Below are 22,500 nucleotides of genomic sequence, written 5' to 3' on the forward strand. Positions count from 1 at the left end.
GGTGGAAGTAAAGCGCAAGGTACGTGAGGCAAAGAGGGCAGCTGACCTGAGGTGGGGTCAGGGACTGGGTCAGTCATATGAAGAGAATAAGAAGAAGTTTTGGAAAGAAGTGAAGAGAGTAAGGAAGGCCGGCGCAAGAATTGAAGAGACAGTGAAAGATGGAAATGGAAGGTTGTTAAAAGGAGAGGAGGCAAGGAAAAGGTGGGCGAAATATTTTGAAAGTTTGCTGAATGTTGAGGATGATAGGGAGGCAGATATAATTGCTGTTCCAGGTGTTGAGGTGCCAGTGATGGGAGATGAGAATGAGAGAGAGATTACAATAGAGGAAGTGAGGAGAGCACTAGATGAAACGAGAGTAGGAAAAGCATCTGGTATGGATGGTGTGAAAGCTGAGATGTTGAAGGAAGGGGGTGTGACTGTACTTGTATGGTTGGTGAGATAGTTTAATGTGTGTTTTGTGTTGTCAATGGTACCAGTAGATTGGGTCTGTGCATGTATTGTACCACTATATAAGGGTAAGGGAGATGTGCATGAGTGTTGTAATTCAAGAGGTATTAGTTTGTTGAGTGTAGTTGGAAAAGTGTATGGTAGAGTACTAATTAATAGGATTAAGGATAAAACAGAGAATGCAATCTTGGAAGTACAGGGTGGTTTTAGAAGAGGTAGGGGGTTGTATGAATCAGATTTTTACAGTTAGGCAGATATGCGAGAAATATTTAGCAAAAGGTAAGGAGGTGTATGTTGCATTTATGGATCTGGAGAAAGCATATGATAGAGTTGATAGGGAAGCAATGTGGAATGTGATGAGGTTATATGGAGTTGGTGGAAGGTTGTTGCAAGCAGTGAAAAGTTTCTACAAAGGTAGTAAAGCATGTGTTAGAATAGGAAATGAAGTGAGCGATTGGTTTCCGGTGAGAGTGAGGCTGAGACAGGGATGTGTGATGTCGCTGTGGTTGTTTAACTTGTATGTTGATGGAGTGGTGAGAGAGGTGAATGCTCGAGTGCTTGGACGAGGATTAAAACTGGTAGGCGAGAATGATCATGAATGGGAGGTAAATCAGTTGTTGTTTGCGGATGATACTGTACTGGTAGCAGACACAGAAGAGAAGCTTGACCGACTAGTGACAGAATTTGGAAGGGTGTGTGAGAGAAGGAAGTTGAGAGTTAATGTGGGTAAGAGTAAGGTTATGAGATGTACGAGAAGGGAAGGTGGTGCAAGGTTGAATGCATGTTGAATGGGGAGTTACTTGAGGAGGTGGATCAGTTTAAGTACTTGGGGTCTGTTGTTGCAGCAAATGGTGGAGTGGAAACAGATGTACGTCAGAGAGTGGATGAAGGTTGCAAAGTGTTGGGGGCAGTTAAGGGAGTAGTAAAAAATAGAGGTTTGGGCATGAATGTAAAGAGAGTTCTATATGAGAAAGTGATTGTACCAACTGTGATGTATGGATCGGAGTTGTGGGGAATGAAAGTGATGGAGAGACAGAAATTGAATGAGTTTGAGATGAAGTGTCTAAGGAGTATGGCTGGTGTATCTCGAGTAGATAGGGTTAGGAACGAAGTGGTGAGGGTGAGAACGGGTGTAAGAAATGAGTTAGCGGCTAGAGTGGATATGAATGTGTTGAGGTGGTTTGGCCATGTTGAGAGAATGGAAAATGGCTGTCTGCTAAAGAAGGTGATGAATGCAAGAGTTGATGGGAGAAGTACAAGAGGAAGGCCAAGGTTTGGGTGGATGGATGGTGTGAAGAAAGCTCTGGGTGATAGGAGGATAGATGTGAGAGAGGCAAGAGAGCGTGCTAGAAATAGGAATGAATGGCGAGCGATTGTGACGCAGTTCCGGTAGGCCCTGCTGCTTCCTCCAGTGCCTTAGATGACCGCGGAGGTAGCAGCAGTAGGGGACTCAGCAGTATGAAGCTTCATCTGTGGTGGAAATGTGGGAGGTTGGGCTGTGGCACCCTAGCAGTACCAGCTGAACTCTGCTGAGTCCCTGGTTAGGCTGGAGGAACGTAGAGAGTAGAGGTCCCCTTTTTTGTTTTGTTTCTTGTTGTTGTCGGCTATCCCCCAAAATTGGGGGAAGTGCCTTTGGTATATGTATGTATGTATATACACACACACATATATATATATATATATATATATATATATATATATATATATATATATATATATATATATGTATATATTTATATATATCATCATCTTCAGCCGTTGCTAGTCCACTGCAGGACAAAGGCCTCAGACGTGACCAGCCACTCGCCCCGGTATATGGTCTCTGTATCCCAGTCTATACTTGCAAATTTTCTTAGCTCGTTAAGCCATTGTCTTTTTATCTTTCCCCTACTTCGTTTGCAATCTCTAGGGACCCATTCTGTTATTCCTATTGTCCATCTATTTTTTTGTATTCTCATAGTATGTCCTGCCCACGTCAATTTTTCTTACATCTTAGAATATCCTCTGCTTTAGTTTCCTCTCTTATCCATTTTGTTCTTTTTCTGCCTCTTAGTTTTATTTCCATCATTATTCTTTCCACAGCTCTTTAAGCTGTAAATAGCTTATGTTGTAAGGCTTTCTTGAGGCTCCAAGTTTCAGATGCATAAGTTAATAATTCTTGGACGATCTGATTAAATACTTTTCTTTTTAGTGAAAGGGGCATATTACATTTCATAATCGCATTTTACTTACCAAATTTTCTCCATCCCATGCTTATCCTTCTTTTAATTTCGGTCTCGTGTCCTGGGGAAACACTCACTGTCTGTCATATGAACGTATATTCATTAACAATCTCTAGAAGCTTGTCCATAACTCTTATTGGTTGGCTCTGCATTTTTATTGAACATTACTTTAGTTTTACACACACACACACACACACACACACACACACATATATATATATATACCCTTAAATCTGCACTCTTTGGTGTAGATGCAACAGTTCCTCCTTTACTTAAACCAGATGGCTCAGTCACTCACTGTCCAAAGGAAAAGGCAACCCTTTTGGCTGATGTTTTTGACAGTAAACAGAGTAATGAAAAACTTGAACTTCCTCATTCCTGTTTTCCTGAGGCTAAACTAACTAGTTTAGCTTTTCGATCTCGTGAGATTAAAACTCTGTTGTTGGACCTTGATGCTTATGGAGGTGTAGACCCTAATGGTATTTTTCCTTTGTTTTTTATAAAGACAGCAGATTTCTTAGCTCCAAAGTTATCTGTTATTTTACGCAAGTTAGCAAGAAGAGGAGCTTTTAGCACTTGTTGGAGAATTGGTAATGTTACTCCTCTATGTAAATGTGTTTGTGGTAGCTCAAGTCCCACTGATTACCGCCCAATTTCCATAACTCCCATATTATCTAAAGTTTTTGAACGTCTTCTGGCAAAACGTCTTAATAGGTTTGCTGAAGGTAATCATCTACTCCCTAGTTTGCAATTTGGTTTTCGGAAAGGCCTTGGAGCATGTGATGCCCTTCTTACAATCTCCAATGCAGTACAGAAATCCCTTGATTGTGGTCGGGAAGTTCGTATGATTGGCCTTGATTTTAGTGCTGCCTTTGACCGTGTTAATCATGAGGCCCTTGTTTTCAAACTGAAACAGTTGGGAGTGGGTGGGTCGTTTCTTAGCATTATTATTGATTTTTTAAGTAGTAGATCTCAAAGAGTTGTTGTTGATGGGCACCATAGTGAGTATAGGAATCTGATATCCGGTGTTCCACAGGGTAGTGTTCTTGGCCCATTACTTTTCATACTATATACGCATGACATGTGGTTTGGCCTAGAAAATAAGCTTGTTGCATATGCAGATGATGCTACTCTCTTTGCATCAATTCCATCCCCTGAATGTAGATCTGGGGTTGGTGAATCCCTTAATAGAGATTTAGCTAAAATTAGTGCATGGTGCAAATTATGGGGTATGAAGTTGAATCCTAACAAAACTCAAAGTATGATTGTAAGTAGGTCAAGGACGGTGGCTCCTCAACATCCGGATCTCAGTATTGATAATGTTTCTTTAAATTTGTATGACTCTTTCAAAATTTTAGGCGTGATTCTTGACAGCAAATTTACTTTTGAGAAACATATAAGGTCTGTGTCTTCTTCAATTGCACAAAAAATTGGCTTATTGAGAAAGTCTTTTAAGATATTCGGTGATCAATCTATTCCGAAGAAGTGTTTTAATTCTTTTATTCTACCTTGTTTTGAGTATTGTTCTCCTGTCTGGTCTTCAGCTGCTGATTCTCATCTTAATTTGTTGGACAGAAACTTACGGTCTATTAAATTTCTTATTCCTGATCTAGATATTAATCTCTGGCACCGTCGATCAATTAGTTCATTATGCATGTTGCATAAGATTTTTCATAACTCTGACCATCCTTTACATTCAGATCTCCCTGGACAATTCTATCCTGTTCGTAATACTAGGCAGGCAGTTAATTCTAATAGCCAGGCCTTCTCCATCATAAGACTCAATACTACGCAGTACTCTAGAAGTTTTATTCCAGCTGTTACCAAGTTGTGGAATGATCTTCCTAATCGGGTTGTTGAATCAGTAGAACTTCAAAAGTTCAAAGTTGGAGCAAATGCTTTTTTGTTGACCAGACGGACATGAGTCTTTTTATAGTTTATATATGACATTTTTGTTGTTGACATTGTTAATAGTATATATATGATATATCTCTTTTGACATTACTTTTTTTAGAATGATTTATTGTTAATTTGTTTTCTTCAGTTATTTATTTCCTTATTTCCTTTCCTCACTGGGCTATTTTTCCCTATTGGAGCCCCTGGGCTTATAGCATCTTGCTTTTCCAATTAGGGTTGTAGCTTGGATAGTAATAATAATAATAATATATATATATATATATATATATATATATATATATATATATATATATATATATATATATATATATATATATATATATATATATGGTCATCTTTAAGCTGCTTTCCCTAACAAAGGGGGTGGCCCCAGAAAATCGAAGCTCAAGTTACTGCCATATCCACCCACGCAGAAGTCTCGTGAGCAACGTGTGTAACTACCTTAACATTCACCCCTATCTTGCACATCCTGGATATTAAAACCATTTCTTTTCACTGTTAATATTATTATTATTATTATTATTAGCTAAGCTACAACCCAAGTTGGAAAAGCAATATGCCATAGGGCCAAAGGCTCCTACAGGGAAAAATAACCTAGTGAGGAAAGGAAACGAGGAAATGAACTACAAGAGGAGAAATGAGCAATTAAAATATTCTTAATAAATTGGTACAAGCAGCAGTGGGTCACCATGAACACGACCTGGAGCCCTTGGCCGTGGAAACAGATCACCTGATGCAATAGAAAAAAAAAAAAAGATAGACGTGCATAGTAACAAGCAAAGCTTATATGTCCAAAGCATAACAATATCCCAACTCTTATCCCTGTCATAACATGACCACGTGACGCGAGGATCGTATTGCGCGTCGCTGAAGTAACCCAAGATCTCCCAGACAGAATTAATAAGTAATTAATTTCCTCTGGTAGGGGGTGTGTGCGTTATTCACCTGTCAAATATCATGAAGCATTGCAAAGCGCCGGTGATCTAGCCTTCGTCTGTACCCTGCGGTTCGAGTAGACTCGAGTTTCAGAGCGAAATCGCTTGCACCACTTCGGAGGGAAATGCTTTTTTTCTTTTTTCGGTTGAAGGAGGCGAGTCCGTGTTGCTGCACATAGACAACGAATGATTAAAAATGTTACAGATGGAAGACCACGAAAACTAGGGCACCCTCTGAGACGTCTGTCCGGTCGGAACAAAAAGGGAACGCCAGTCGACAAAAGGAGCAGAGGTTTTGAAAGTAGGACTATGTTTTCGTTCTGTTGGCAGATGGTAAACAAGGTGTGTGGGAACTGTGAGCCAAATTGAATAGATTGGGGAAAAAGGTCATGTCTGCTGAATGTAATACTTTCTTTTTTGTTTATATATATATATATATATATATGTGTGTGTGTGTGTGTATATATATATATATATATATATATATTATTTTATCTCATCGACTAGAAGGAATGAAGTACACGCTCTTGCTTGTTTGGTCTCACGATCCAGCTAAATGCCAGAACTAACAGAGGATATGGTCTGAATTTTATTCAGAAAATGTTGATAAAACCTACAGATAATTAATGCCACATTTCTGGGTTTCCCAATGAGTTATAAGGAGAAAAATCATTCCCAGTAACATATAATAATGTTTCTTATGGTTATTGCAACTCATTGATCGTCTATAGGCCTAATCGTACATTTCTGGATGATCTGTGAACTCTGTTAGGTACCTTCCTATTTAAGACAGGACGCAAAGACAACTTCCAAGAGAAAACTATCCGTTGAATATAAAAGATCCTCGTGACGTGACTTGTTTGAGAATCTATAGGGGGTTTTGTTCGGTCGAACTGTTCGTCGAACCGGGTTGCCGATCCTACCTGTCAAACGGTTTCAAGAGGTGGAATCAGTCTCATGCATAAGGTTTGATGACAATGAAGCCCCGCCCACAAAAGTTAGGTTAGATTTGACTTTTTTCGAACCGTTCGACGACCGTGTTCGACAACCAAATACCTCGTCCACACTCGAACATCACTACAAACACTTGTCTGTCGAACACCTGCTGTAGCAAGGGTGCCACTGATGTTCAAAAGTCGATGTATTCGGTGCAATTGTATTTGAATGTATCACATGGCACAAATTCTCCAGAAGTGTAACTTTGTAAAACTTTTTTTTTTTTTTACTATTTTCATGTACGATTCTATTACCTGGCGTGACATTGCATTAATGTGTGTGACATCTTGTGCTGTGTACATGCATGTGGATCACGGTTGACAGGTTGGCCTTTTTCCGGCCCAAAATCTAAAATTTTTCCTTTTTGTAAAATTGGTTGGCCTTTAGTAAATCATGAAAACAGGTTGGCCTCAAATGCTATATTTTTGGCATTTTTCTTTTTTTTTTTTTCTTACGGGTTGGCCTTTTCAAGCTGCTGTTGATTAGAAGTTGACCTTTTCTCACTTGGAAAACCTGGCAACCCTGATGTGGATGTATTGGCTGTTTGTATTGCTTTGTAAATTCTGGAAGGGATAGAGGAAAAAACCAAGGCCTTAATTATGTAAACATTGAGTATTAGCAGCTTTACCTTGTTAATCATGGTAATCTTGTTTTTTTTTAACAATCTAATAATAATAGTTATTTTTTAAATAAGTTTATTTGATTTTTGGGAGATATTTTCTTCTCATTTGGCTGTAGTTGGTGAAAACTTTACCCAAAGTACAAAATTCATATATGCTCACAAATGAAAGAATACTTTAAAATCTTTTAGTGATATTTATAAAGATGAACATAGCACAGGTCTTGGCGTGCTTTTTTGTACATATTGTAATTTGTTTATCTTGTAGTGAGTGTTGACAGCCACACGAAGTATCCTATTAGCAGGTGTCATTAGTGCTGTGGTAAAACAGTATGGTGGGAAGAATCAGATTAAAGAGTTCTGGCTTGGTTGTTGCAACAAGCTAGGCAAGCTGGAATTAGGCGAGGTGTCTGTGATTGGTTTTCGGGCATCAAGATTGGCACTACTTGGTTTCAAGTTTCCTTTCACAATAGCTGGCAAAAAAAAAAAAAAAAAAAAACTTATTTTCATTATAATCATCAAGGTTATAATGCGTTGATCTACAATGCTTCAAGTAAGTGGCGTGGTCTTTTGTCAGGGTTACTTTACTTTACTGTAAGGGCTGCTTATCTGGTCCTGTACAGCAGGGGAACCATACTCTCTGAAGAACCTCCACGGTCGTTTTATGATGTTCATAGGCGAGCATTTAACATTTCACAATGCATATTGTTCACTTACTGTTTGATCATCACTGTCAAAACACTTGCAGAATATGAAAGTCTTCAGTTTCCTCTGGAAAGCCTTAGTGACCCTGAGGAAGGCAGCCATTCACTCCGTGTGGCATGCTCCTTGGTTTATTGGACTAAAGTTTGCAGACTATTAAATTTTTTATAACTCCTCTGGATATTGATCTCTGAGACCGTCGTTCAGTTATTATTTTTTCTGCATGCTCCATAAGATTTTGCATAATTCCGACCATCCTTTCCATGCAGATCTTCCCAGAATGTGCCATCCTGTACATAGTACTAGGTATGCAGTTAATTAGTTTGTTGTAACAGTCTTGCCCTCTCCATCATAAGGCTAAATGTTGTACAGTCTTTTTGTTCAGCGGTGACTAGATTGTGGAATAATCTTCCTTGTCTGATGGTTGAATCGGTGGGACTTCAGAAGTTCAAATTTGCTGCAAATACTTCATGTTGAAAAGGCTGATATAAGTTTTTTTCTTAGTCTATACATGACAGATTTATTTCAACTGATCTTAAAATAATTTATATTTTTAATATTTTTTTCTCTTATATAGTTTATTTATTTACTTATTTTCTTTCCGCTCTGGACTACTTTCCCTATTGGAGCCCTTAGGGCTTGTAGTATCCTGTTTTTCCAACTAGGGTTGTAGCTTAGCAAGTAATAATATTAAATATAATGATGATGATAATAATAATAATAATAATAATAATAATAATAATAATAATAATAATAATATTAGTGTACCCTTTGGTGAGAGGATGAACAACTTGACTGTTGAGGGTTGGTCATAGAGATGTAAGTACTGTTTATGAAACTCCCCATTAAAGCATGAATTCATGTCTGTAACTTAACATCTCTGAAGATGATACTTTTGGTGCATAGGGTTGTTTTCAGGAGCAATTTCGATGTTGTTTAGTTATTACAGTAGATTAAAAGAAAATTCAGCAGTCAAGTTGTGTGATGTGATATATCTAATTATATTAATCTGAAAGCAATTATATATATATAGGTTTTCATGAAACTATGTTTTCATGTCCCTTTCGGGATCCTTAACTTTTTTTACGGCCATATGGAAGGAAATGATAAGAAAACTACTTTTTAATGCTATTTTAATGATATTATAAGAACAGTGGAAATTGCTGGAATAGCAGAATTTTAATCAAATTGTGAACGTTTGAAATATACAAAAAGACATCTACAATAACATTCTGAGATGTAAAAAAAAGAGGCCTTTGCAGAAAAATTGCCCCTATGTGTGGTTCTGATAAACTGATAAAAGAGAAGTGTTTAGCATTGTGGTTAACGCTACTGCATCGTAAGTACCTAGGGTTAAGGAAACCCAACAAATCTAAACATTCTGGTAAAGAAGCAGTGTGTCATTGCGGAGCATGAAAGTGTTTTTTTTTTTTTTTTTGAGGTCCAAGCTAAAAGCAAGACACACGCTCTTGCTCAAAGGCAGCCTGTAAAGGATGAAAGACTTGTTGGGGGGTAATGGCCATGAGGCCAAAGAGGCCTCGGTCAGAGTTGCTGTCCTTTTGATCTGTGTGTGTATGTGTGTGTGTGCGCGCGAGCGTCATGAAAGACAATACATAAATAAATATACAAATCAGGTGAGTGGCCAAGTGATGTCTCCACTGTATTTCTGAGGTCAATGCCACTACTGAGCTATTTTAGTCATTTGAGGAGAAGAGTCAAGGAAATGCAGGTATAATTTTTCTCAGAACAAGATATAGTCATAATGTAATTCGAACAGATACCTTTGAGAAAGATAGATATAATTTGTTTGGAACGGCTAAGTATTATTAGCATAACATGTGCAACGGTTTTATGTGCAAGTGCAGAACCCTAATTAGAATACAGATAACGTTATCTGAACACGAGAAGAGGCTGTGTATAGAAAGGGCCACCCTCGGAAGGTATTTTACGATACCAAACCGAACATCTTCAGGTCATGAGATGAACTGGGCGGGCCGAAGCCAAGGACGTAAAATACGCCGATTAGTCATAAATATTTGCTCTTTTTTCTCTCCCTCCGACTCGTTTTCGAAGTGACACCTGTGCTCGTGGATGGGGTATCCCGAATGATTTTTTTTTTCTTCTTTTTTTCCTGCTTGGAGCTAATGAGAAGGTCACTCTGGACTACAAACTATTTGGATGGTATCAAGATCTGAGGGTGTACTAGAGGAGTCAACGAAATGGAAAGGTGATGTTTATATAGTTACAAATAGTTCTAAGAAATTTTGCTCTCGCCTTATCGAAGTACAGTTTATTTTTCTTAAGTAATGGCTAGGAGGAAATAGCGTATCCCTTTGCATGTGACAGACATAGATTTGCTTCAGAAAATAATCTCAAGAAAGTTTACTAGCTGAAAATTTTATTATTATTATTATTATTATTATTATTTGCTTATTTATTTTTTATTTGTTTGTAAACATTTTATATCAGGACAGGCATCCAAATAATAGAATGTTGATGTGTGAAAAACACAAACAGAAGGGGGATTTTGGAGAGGAAACGACTTAAAAAAAAAAAAAAAAACATTAAAATTGATTTGCACTTTCGTGTGGAGTGTAGATTCTGTTGTTTGAAAACACTTAACCATGAAAAAATACACACACGTTTGTGTGTGTGTATATATATATATATATATATATATATATATATATATATATATATATATATATATATATATATATATATATATATATATATATATATATACACACAATGGATTTGCACCCTCATATATGTAAGCCATATGTGACCATATGTGAGAGAGAGAGAGAGAGAGAGAGAGAGAGAGAGAGAGAGAGAGAGAGGAGAGAGAGAGAGAGAGAGAGAGGAGAGAGAGAGAGAGAGAGAGTAAAATTCCACCGAGAGGAATGTGTTCCTTCTACTTTTAATCGGAACATTCCATCTGAGTGTCATGGGAATCTGTGACTCGAAATAAACGAGTATCTTTACTTTTGTTTCTTCTTCCTCCTCTTTATTCGGAGGACTTTGCCCTTTCCTCTGCTCCAGTGGACTATGATCTTGCCCTCTCCCAAGAATATGGGGAAGTAAATTTAGAACTCAGACCGTATGAAATTCATTTAACGGTATGCCGTATATTGTTGATGTAATGCTAGGCTCTTGTTTGACATTTTTGCTACGTAAACTTACATTAATTTTATTGCCGTATATTATTGATGTAATTACATGCTCTCGTTTGACTTTTTTACTCTGGTCTTATCGTAAACTTAAATTAATTTTATTGCCGTATATTATTGATGTAATTACATGCTCTCGTTTGGCTTTTTTTGCTCTGGTCTTATCGTAAACTTAAACTAATTTTATTGCCGTATATCGTTGATGTAATGCCATGCTATCGTTTGACATTTTTGCTCTGGTCTTATCGTAAACTTAAATTAATTTTATTGCCGTATATCGTTGATGTAATGCCATGCTATCGTTTGACTTTTTTGCTCTGGTCTTATCGTAAATTTGAATTAATTTTATTGCCGTATATCGTTGATGTAATGCCCTGCTATCGTTTGACTTTTTTCCTCTGCTGTTATCGTAGACTTATATTGTTTTTTCTAATGCCGTACATTGCTGATGCAATACCATGCTCTCGTTAATATTATTGTTCTTTGCTGTTTTAAGAAAAACTTACATTTAATTTATTTCTTTCTTGGATGACATAGCAGGTTATTTTTTTTAGTCTGTCTTGGTTGACATAGCAAGTTCATTCAATATAATATAAAAGTAATCTTTTGTAATTACTTATGTATCACTGGATAAAAGATAGCATTTTGAGTTTATCATTTCACACTTGATTCCATCCGGATTCCGAGATATTTAGATGATGGAAGGTAGCGTCATGGTCCGTTATTATTATTATTATTATTATTATTATTATTATTATTATTATTATTGTTATTATTATTATTATTATTATTATTATTGTTGTTGTTATTGTTGTTATTATCTTGGTCCGTTATTATTATTATTATTATTATTAATATTATTATTATTATTTATATTATCTTTATTATCATTATTATTACTATTATCGTTATTATTTTTGTTATTATTATTATTATTATTATTATTATTGTTGTTGTTGTTATTATCTTGGTCCGTTATTATTATTGTTATTATTATTGTTGTTATTATTATTATTATTATTATTATTATTATTATCATTATTATTATTTTTGTTATTATTAGCTAAGCTACAACCCTAGTTGGGAAAGCAGGATGCTATAAGCCAAAGGGATCTTATTCTCGGCCAGGACAAAATAAACGAAATATCGGTTAGTTCATAATCATATAGGGATTCTTTTTAGTGATATGTTTTACCTCGATTAATTTCGAAGGAATTATTATTTTTGTAGAATTAGGTATTTGTAAAATAATGAACTTACTGCTATTATCAACTTTGTATTTTTAATTGTCTCAAATTTATTGTAACTATCAAATAGACATGAAATTACATTTATCAGGTAATTTTTGTTAAAACATGCTATTTTACTTAATGCTTGTGATTCCTTGCTGTGAAAGCTGACTGCTATAGAAGAGATGGCCAAGACAATGTTTGCCTATTGTAGGCTTGGTACGGTGCACTGTCCGGAAACTCTAACTTCGTTACTTTCATCTTGCCTGTTGGAACCCTTGGTCTTATAGCATCCTGCTTTTCAAACTAAGAATGTAGCTTAGCAAGTAATAATAATAATAATAATAATAATAATAATAATAATAATAATAATAATAATATACTACCGCTAGAGAGTTGTGGGGTCTTTTGGCTGGCCAGACAGTAGTATATTGGATCCTTCTCTCTGGTTACGGTTCTTTTTTCCATTTCCCTGCACACACAAACACACACACACACACACATCGAATAGTCTGGCCTATTATTTACATATTCTCCTCTGCCTCATATACCTGACAACACTGAGATTACCAAACAATTCTTCTTACTGCACTGTAATCATTCAGTGGCAACTTTCCTCCTTGTAATGGTAGAAGAGACTCTTTCGCTATGGTAAGTAGCTCTTCTGGGAGAAGGACACTCCAAAATCAAACCTTTGATCTCTAATCTTGGGTAGTGCCATAGCCTCTGTACCATGGCCTTCCACTGTCTTGGGTTAGAGTTCTCTTGCTTGAGGGTGCACTAGGGCACACTATTCTATCTTAATTCTCTTCCTCTTGTTTTGTTAAAGTTTTTATAGTTTATATAGGAGATGTTTATTTTAATGTTGTTGCTCTTCTTAAAATATTTTATTTTTTTCATTTCCTTTCCTCACTGAGCTATTTTCCCTGTTGGAGCCCCTGGGCTTATAGCATCCTGCTTTTCCAACCAGGGTTGTAGCTTAGCAAATAATAATAATAGTAATGATAATAATAATAATAATAATAATAGTGATAATACTATTTTTTTTAATTCCGTTTTTTTCCCGACCGTAAAAAAAAAAAAAAAAAAATAGCCAACTGAATTGCATGGTTGGTAATGGAAGGTACTTAAGATGGGTGGAAGAAGATTGATGTGTATATCCAGGACCAAGCGACTATTTTCCCTGTTGGAACACTTTTGCATATAGCAGCCCTTAAAGAGAGAGAGAGAGAGAGAGAGAGAGAGAGAGAGAGAGAGAGAGAGGAGAGAGAGAGAGAGAGAGAGAGAGAGAGAGAGAGAGTAAAATATGCCTTCCTTTATGTCAAATGAAATTGAAAGTGTGACGGGCCGAGAGAGGAGTTGTGAACTCAAAGGCAGATTGAAAACGACTGAGTTATTTATTAATGTGTGAGTGTGTGTGTGTGTAGATTGCCTTACCATATGTTAGACACGGGCTCTTTATTAAGGAACACTCTTCTTTATATACAAAACCTCAAGGCAACAGGACATGACCTGTTCGAGAGACAGATAATGTTACTGAGCAAAACGGAGACATGATCATTCAGGTTCTTTTTAGTGCGAGGGAAGAGCGCAGATACAAGCATAATATATACAAAATAATTATGTACAATTGTGTGACACACGGTTGGTACAAAAGTTAGTCCCATCATGTACAGATTCACGATGTTTCAAGTCTCGAAGGCCGTTTTCTCAGATTATCAATTCCCTTGGACATAATTACCAGCCATTTACAACTCAAGGATGAAAGTTAAGTTTATCTTTATTCGTGAAAATCTGGTCTCATCGTCAAGGTAATAATCACGATTATTATTTTTTAGTGAGAGCCATTTGGAACTTGATTTTTTTTATTAATTATTATTATTATTGAAATTATTAAAATAGTTAAAATTATTATTGTTTTTAGATTTATTAGAGTTATTATCATTGTAATTATTAAATTTATTATCAATGAAATTATTATTGTAAATATTATTATTATTATTATTAGTAGTAGTAGTAGTAGTAGTAGAATTTTCCCTGTTGGAGTCCTTGGGCTTATAGCATTCTACTTTTCCTGCTTTTTATTACTAACTTAGCTAGTAATTGTAATGATAAAATTAATAATAATAATAATAATAGTAATAATAATAATAATAATAATAATAATGATAATAATGATAATAGAATTACTAAAATTATTATTACTCCGTTTTTTATATCATAGTTTCTTTAATCCCATACAAGTAAAGATATTTTCTGATATGAAGTACTGTATAAAGATTTTCGCTTTCAGATCTAATTATGACACATTTTGAACACCAAAGTGTAATGGCGGTATTTTGCATTGTTTCTTTTAGCCATATAAAAACATTAACCCTTAGCCCAACCTTTCCTTTTTTACCTGCGGTTGAGATTAGCAATAAGTCTTATGTTTTTACCATTTCATTCTGAAAACCAATAAGCTTTTTCCACGGCATTTCCCTTTTTGTGCAACACATTTTTTAAGGAGCATCATATGTACACGCACGGGCGCACACACACTTATATATATATATATATATATATATATATATTATATATATATATATATATATATATATATATATATATATATATATATATTTTAAACAGGCTGACATAAGTCTTTTTTATAGTCTATATATGAAATACTTATTTTGATGTTACTGTTTTGAAAATACTTCTTTTATTAGTTCATTATTTTTCATATCTTTTATTTATTTCCTTATTTCCTTTCCTCACTGGGCTATTTTTCCCTATTGGAGCTCTTGGGCTTATAGCCTCTTTCTTTTCCACTTAGGGTTGTCTATCTAATAATAATAATAATAATAATAATAATAATAATAATCATAAATTATTCCACGGCAGGTTAATGATTGTTAATTGTTAAATAAGAGACTATCTAGTGGGTAAAAACAAAGTTAACAAGTTCTGCTTTAATGATTACGAATAATCTAGCATTTATCATTTGTATTTTGGCTTTGGTTTTGTTTTAGAGTAATCAGAAATAGAGGAACTAAATCTCTGAAACATCTCTGCTGAAAAGAGAATTCAGAATCGAACAGTGGGGGATGGGACAAAGGTAGTCCGGAGAAGAAATTCAAACAACGTAAATAGTTTGCATTATTCAAAGCAAATCAAACAAATTAAGTTAAAGAAACAAGATATTATTGTTGTTATAATTATTATGTAATTGTGGCGTCATTTTTTTACCGATTGCCCCATCAGATAAGTCAAGTAAATTTTAGTCTGATGGGTGACCACCAAGAAATGCCAGAAGCTGTCGGTATATAACCCCAATGAAGGCCCATGGAGCACCTCCCTCCGGGGAAAAAATGAGATTAAAAAGATATCTAGAAAACTGAATTAAAAAAAAAATGAGATTAAAAAGATATCTAGAAAAACTGAATTAGAAAAAATGAGATTAAAAAGATATCTAGAGAACTGAATTTTTGAAAAAAAAAAATTGAAAAGATATGTAGAAAACTGAATTTAAAAAAAAATCGTGATTGAAAAACGGAATTTTTGAAAAAAAAAAATGATTGAAAAGATATCTAGAAAACTGAAGTTTTGGGCTGAGATCTGCTTATATCCATTAATCTTAAAGTTTCTAGTCTCTAGCCCTTTGAAATGTCCGTGTTATTTTTCCTGGTTATATATTTCATCTGAAATTATGACTTTCTCTTCTTCAGATAAAAACTATGCCAAGGACAGTTACATGGATGGAGCCAAGGCTGTTCTCTCATAAGGCCTTTGGGTATCTCATTTTTTATGACGTCTTTTGCTTTCAAATAATTTATTGCGGATCTCGAGGCAATTCAGAGATATCTTGATCCTCGTGTACACCTTTCTCCGTCAGCGTTAACCCCCCCCCCCCACTCTCTCTCTCTCTCTCTCTCTCTCTCTCTCTCTCTCTCTCTCTCTCTCTCTCTCTCTCTCGCGGATGGACTAAAATATCTTTGAGACATCCAAAATCCATGTAACCTTCTCTCTCTGTCTCCATACACTCATACACACACGTGATATATATATATATATATATATATATATATATATATATATATATATATATATATATATATATATATATTATATATATATATATATATATACACGTACACATACACGTCTTTCAGCAGTCATGCTCTCAGATATCTCAAGATACTTCATATCTAAAAAACATAATTGTGTTGCAGAATATGAATCTAATAGTCATATTTTTAAAGACAGTTCATGAAAACCTAGTTGACTATTGGATAGTTATATTAGAATTATAACATTTTCCTTCCTATCTTAAAGAGTCCGATGACCCTATCTGTCATTTACAAGATTCTTTTAAATAGGGAAAATACCTATATTCTTCTAAAACAGGAGTAAGATGATTCATTGACTTTTTGGCGAAAGAAGTCAAATAAAACATCATACTTGTCTATCCGATACTTTATACTTAAATTGAGAATTTATAAAAGATTGATAGTATTTTTTGTCCCTGGCAAATGTGACTTGATGTTACAATATTGTCATTGCATAGAATTTGAAGTTATTATAGGTTGTAGTAGACTATCCGAGAGAAAATGAAGAAAATTTTAAAAAGTGTTAAATGATTTAACACTGTGATAAACATCATTTTCTTTTAATCTTGCTACTTAACAAATTAGGGATTTCATAGTCAACCCTTATGAAAGTCTGTTCAGAGTTTTTACATTTATGCCAGTCCCCAACTCTGGTATAATGGCAGCGCCGAACGTATAGTTACTAACCCTGACTTATGGAATGCCGAACGTTACTGGAGTTTGCATTTTAACCTCTGTGTCTGGTCCTATTGGCTTCATTAATTCCGGTACACATCACTGGAAGCTAAGGAGACGTCTGACAGCTGTACACTATAGCAGGTAATGCTGTGTTTAGCAAAAGAGAAACGCTTGGCAACGCTGCCTGTAAAACAAAGTTGCCGAGCTTGTAAACACAGGATCAAAAGCCTTTTTTTCAATAATTTTACGAAGTGCTGCATAAGAAAATAATGGTATTTGCTTAACAGCACTTCGTAAAATTAATGAAAAAAAGGCTTTTGATCACGTGTTTACAAGGTCAGTCACTTGTTTTATAGGCAGCGTTGCCAACAGTTTCTCTTTTGCTAAACACAGCATTACCTGCTATAGTGTACAGCTGTCAGACGTCTCCTTAGCGACCCGTGAAGTATACTGGAATTATTGAAGCCAACTGTAGATAGTAGAAAAAGAGAAACTGTTGTTACGCCGACTGTAAAACATTGTCGTCGAGATTGTAAACACGTGATCAAAATTATTTCTATTTATTTTACGAAATACTGTTAAGTAAATAACAATATTGTTCTAGGAAGCACTTCGTAAAATTTATGAAAATGCTCTCGATCGCGTGTTTAGAAGCTCAGGGACTTTTTGTTTTACAGGCAGCGTTGCCAACAGTTTCTCTTTTGCCAAGCACAGCTTTCCCTCTTGGCCAGTACAGTGGTAACGTCTTCGCTTAGCATTCGCATGGCAGCAGATCGATCCCAGCCCTGGATCGTGATTTTAAGCTGTTTACTGGGAAGGCCACTGCTGTGCTTGGGCTGGGATTTCTCTGCTAACGTTCTGGTGAGCATCTATTCTGATGAAATGAACTCGAACCAGACACCTTTAATATACAGCTATCAGATGCCTGCGAAGTGTACCGGAATTAATGAAGCCAACTGTACTAGCGTAAAGTATTCTAATTACGTCCTTACTCAACCAGTATGCTTGAGTGCTACATACCAATTGCATGGCCGTGTAATTGAAGTGATCAGAGAATTATGCAATAAAGAACATACTCAACACATTCCTGCTCTTCTAACAGTGACGTGCCTTAAACAGAGCAAGTTTCCTTTCTGACCTTCGTCCTCTTGACCCTAAGTGAACCGTGTTAGGGTTTCAAGGATAAGCAGTACCCAGACACCTTCGTCCTTTGCTGCTTCATTGTTCTTGCACGCATCTGTATAGTCTCATTTTATCGTGAAACCAAGATATCCATTGCTGGAGGAGTGTACTTTGCGTATTTGTTTTACACACTCTCTCTCTCTCTCTCTCTCTCTCTCTCTCTCTCTCTCTCTCTCTCTCTCTCTCTCTCTCTCTCTCTCTCTTTGATGATTAGGGAATATAGGAAAATAATGGAATGGGACACCTCCCCCTTCTATGAAAATAGAAAATAAAATCCAAATTAATATTGCATCATTACTTTGTTAAATCCTAGCCACGGCCGAAAGAACTTCCTTTAATTAAAAATTGTTGACCTTTAGGGATTATCATTTTGATGGACGTTTACTTTATATAATCTTATGAAAATTCTCACTCCATATCGGGACTTTTATTCAGATTACTGATTCTTGCTAATCTTGACCTTTGACTTCATATCCACCTTAAATTTTTACACTTCTGTCCTCATATTAACAATGACATGTCTTTTGACCTCTTGATGATCCTGTTTTTTGCCTTTGAGGTCATGATAAGTTTGACGTTGTTCTCTTCATAATTTTGTTCAATCTCTTATGACAGGTCGTGTATAGACGTACAGATGGACACCGGAATTCCTGGTACACCTCATTCTGAGGAAATTATCCCTGTCACGCCTTTAATGCACGGTGAGTTACCAAACAGATGGTGTAAGTGGAAATGGCAGGAAGGGTGTGACAAGGTGCACTTCCTCAGACCGAAGTATGCCAGGAATTTATGTGTCCAGCTGTACATACTATTGTAACGTTACCGTCTAAATTGACATTAGTATAAGAGGTAGTGGAAACGACAAGTCTCTACGAGAGAGAGAGAGAGAGAGAGAGAGAGAGAGAGAGATTTACGATTAAAGGCCCGTGAACCAAGTGAAGATCACCGCAAAAAAATCTAGAAAGCTATACATTTCAGTTAATGTTGGTAAACAAACCCTAATTGTTCCCTTAACCAGTGTGCGAGGTGGTTGTTAGGTGCTTACAGAGAGGCCAAGTGAATACAGATAACGAGCTTATATACGAGCAATTGCGAGCAAGAATGTCAAAAATTAAAATAAACTAAAACATGCGATGGTAAGCCTAAACAGGTTGTTCTATTACCAGTGTAGGAGAGAGCGAGAGATAAAATAAAGCAACGTTCCTGACTATTGAACTAGGGTTCGAGTCCCCCTCAAACTCTTAAGTTCCTTTGGTCGCTGCAACCTCACCCTTCTTATGAACTCTGCTGAGTCGTCAGCAGCCATTGCCTGGCTCTCCTTGGTCCTAGCTTGGATGGAGAGTGGGCTTGGAGCTGATCATATGTATATGTGGTCAATCTGCTTAATAGGGCAATGTCACTGTCCTTTGCCTCTTCCATTCATGAGCGGCCTTTAAACCTTTAAATAGCATTACATTGTATGAACGTGTATGAAACACGTGCGGTACACCAAAAATCAGATAGATTCGTTCATCGTTTAATTTCCAAATAAAAATTGTGGTCTCTGTAAAATTGATGTTCTCGCGTGGCTAAGAAATTCCTTGACCGTAATAGGCTGTAGTCATTTCACTCAAGGTGTCCACGAGATCTTCAAAATAATCCAATGGATTTTTTTTTCCAAAAATTAAACAAATTTTTCAAATCCTGATTTTTTATCTTTCATAAAGATTCTCAAGATTGAATGCCAATACAATCATTCATCAAGATATTCTAAAGAACTGTTGGAAAATATTTTTTCTTAGTTTCCACGGTTTTCAAAACGGTTCACTATTCTTTTTTTTAATTTCCTCAAGGTTTTCAAAAAAGACCGTTGGACAGATTTATTCAAAATTTCTACAAAATATCCAAATTTGCCCTTCTGAATGCGAGTGGGATGTTTTTGTTGTTCTTTGTTAGATAAAAATGGAAGATGACCTCGTCTACATCCAAACACCGATTTAATTCTGTCTCCTTTTGCATAAAAACATCCACAAATTAAATTAATCGAGTTTCTTCGCAGTTTAAATGATATATTGACTTTCTAAAAAGAAATCATCATCCACCTTTTAAAAGATTATTTGAAGGACGAAATCGAAATTGAAATTTTGTTCATTTAATCGCTTATGAAAGCTGACAAGTAAATAGCTTCTGCTTATTCCTTATTTATGCCGCAACATTTGCTCCGGTCAGCTGGTATAAAAACTGCCCATTTTTATGAAAACCCATTTTGATTGGTCAGGAAATTTTCAGACATATTGCGTGAAAATGATAATAAAAGGAAATAAAAGTCTTATTGGGATTTAAAATAGAGAATAAAGTTCAATTTGATGTTTGTTGCCTGCTTGTATGTGATGCCATTTAAGGCTTCCTTCGACACGCCCCACCGAGATATTTTCATGTGTCCCATAGAAAAAGGGGAGTGACAGCTCCATTTTCCTTGACATCTGATTGGCAGGTTGGCTTTGGGCAGCTGACCAATCGGATGCTCTCCCGCTCTCACGATAGCCGAGTAGTTGGCCAGATAAAAGGGTGAGTTAAGAGCGCTACCCAATAGTGGTGGTGTGTCACTAGTGGCAGTTGGACTGCATCTGGCTTTCTCTTCGGACTCTGTTGCACGTGGTTACCACACCAAATGGAACGCCTACTTCACCTCACTGCCGGCCTACTCAGTTGCCTGCTGGTTTCCACCGCTCCCTCGACGGCCTTGACGATTCCTTCCCAGATGGCTAATCAAGTAGATGTCAATTTCTATCACAGGACTGAAATGGGAAACGGTTCTGAAGACTCGTCAGGTGGCAGAGCCCCGCATCCATCCATGACGCGGGATTTTCATCCAGATGCATCTAAAGATAAGGTATTGATTCCTGAAGGTACGGTCTTACCAAGTCTTACCGAGATGCGATGTCCCAGGTGTGCTGTCGACCAGACGATGACTTACGGTTCTCTGAGTCCATCGTCGGATGGAGAGTCATCGTCCCAGGATCCCTCCTCGAGGTTGAGTCCTTCGTCTCTTCCTATTAAGCACCAGATACTGACGGAGGAGGATATGCAAAACCTAAGGCTGGAGAGATTCAAAGCCCAGATACTGTCTAAAATGTACCTGAAGGAGAGACCGCACGTGACCCTCAGGAGAGAGGACCTCCCGTCAATCATCAGCAACGGCGTCGTGTCCGAAATGATAGCGGGGAGCTCTGGTCCCACGGAGCCCCCTTCGCAGACGCCAAACACAGTCATCCTATCAACTAAAAGTAAGTATTTGACTCTTAAAATTTTTATTTTTTATTTTTTTTTTAATTGTTTCTTCTTGTTATCCTAATTCTAACTAAGTTCACTTAATTGTTTGACTGCGAATTCTAAGGATGCTTTGAAATCCATGTTGATTAGCTAATCTAGCTGGCCGGTAATATATGGTTTGGTTTTTTTTTTCCAGGCGTTATTCAAGTCAATAAATTTTGTTATTAAGATTTTATAATTTTATATATAATTCTAGTATTTTGTGCATCAGTGTTTTTTCTGAGATTATTAAGTGTAATTCAGAGATAGTTTTCTGATTTGTGTTTAGTCACTTCTACAATAGTCAGCCTTAAGTTCGCAACTAAATTTATATTATAAGATTTAAACTTTATCACCTATTGTAGTTTTCATAGCTTCAATTATATCTAGATTTCCCATATCCTATAATTCCCATTTTTGAAAAGAGAATTCCCAATGAAAATAAACTTAATTTGCATAGAGTCGGGGATCAACCCCACCCACTTTCATGCCCAGAAAGATGAAATGAAAGCCTTCTGCAAACTTGTCCCAATATCATAGTCTGTATTACATCTGTAATTGTAATGCGCCGTACTCATTAATGTGAAAGCATGCTGCTAAGTTAACACTTGCTTTTCATGGACTTTACTCTGTCAGTGAAAGTGGTTCACATTTGATAAATTCTTTCGTGTATTTTTAAATTGAACTGATGGTTAAATTTATCCTATTATTATTATTATTATTATTATTATTATTATTATTATTATTATTATTATTATTATTATTATTATTATTATTATTATTATTATTATTATTAGCTAAGCTACAACCCTAGTTGGAAAATCAGAATGCTGTAAGCCCAAGGGCTCCATTAGGGAAAAATAGCCCTGTGGGGAAATGAATAAACTTCAAGAGAAGTAATGAACAATTAAAATAACATTTTAAAAACAGTAATGACATTAAAATAGATCTTTCATTTGTAAACTATGGAAAGAGAGTGAGGGGGCTTACTGTAAATGGAAAAGGTATTCAGTATACA

General features: G+C 36.0%; 1 protein-coding gene across 5 annotated transcripts in view; it reads left to right on the forward strand.

Annotated features, from left to right (window-relative positions):
* LOC137645896 (growth/differentiation factor 8-like) overlaps positions 1-22,500 on the forward strand; it is an 83,844-nt gene that overhangs the window by 14,437 nt on the left and 46,907 nt on the right. For 3 of the 5 annotated variants that reach the window (XM_068378930.1, XM_068378929.1, XM_068378927.1), the window contains exon 1: positions 20,764-21,457. The exons of the other annotated variants lie outside the window; for them this stretch is intronic. In XM_068378930.1, coding sequence (XP_068235031.1) covers positions 20,842-21,457 — 616 coding nt within the window. In that variant the 5' untranslated portion in view covers positions 20,764-20,841. Of the gene's footprint in view, positions 1-20,763; positions 21,458-22,500 lie in introns of those variants that run through there. 5 annotated transcript variants of the gene reach the window in all.

The sequence above is a fragment of the Palaemon carinicauda genome, chromosome 8 (assembly GCF_036898095.1).
Source record: "Palaemon carinicauda isolate YSFRI2023 chromosome 8, ASM3689809v2, whole genome shotgun sequence".
Classification (NCBI taxonomy): Eukaryota; Metazoa; Arthropoda; class Malacostraca; order Decapoda; family Palaemonidae; genus Palaemon; species Palaemon carinicauda.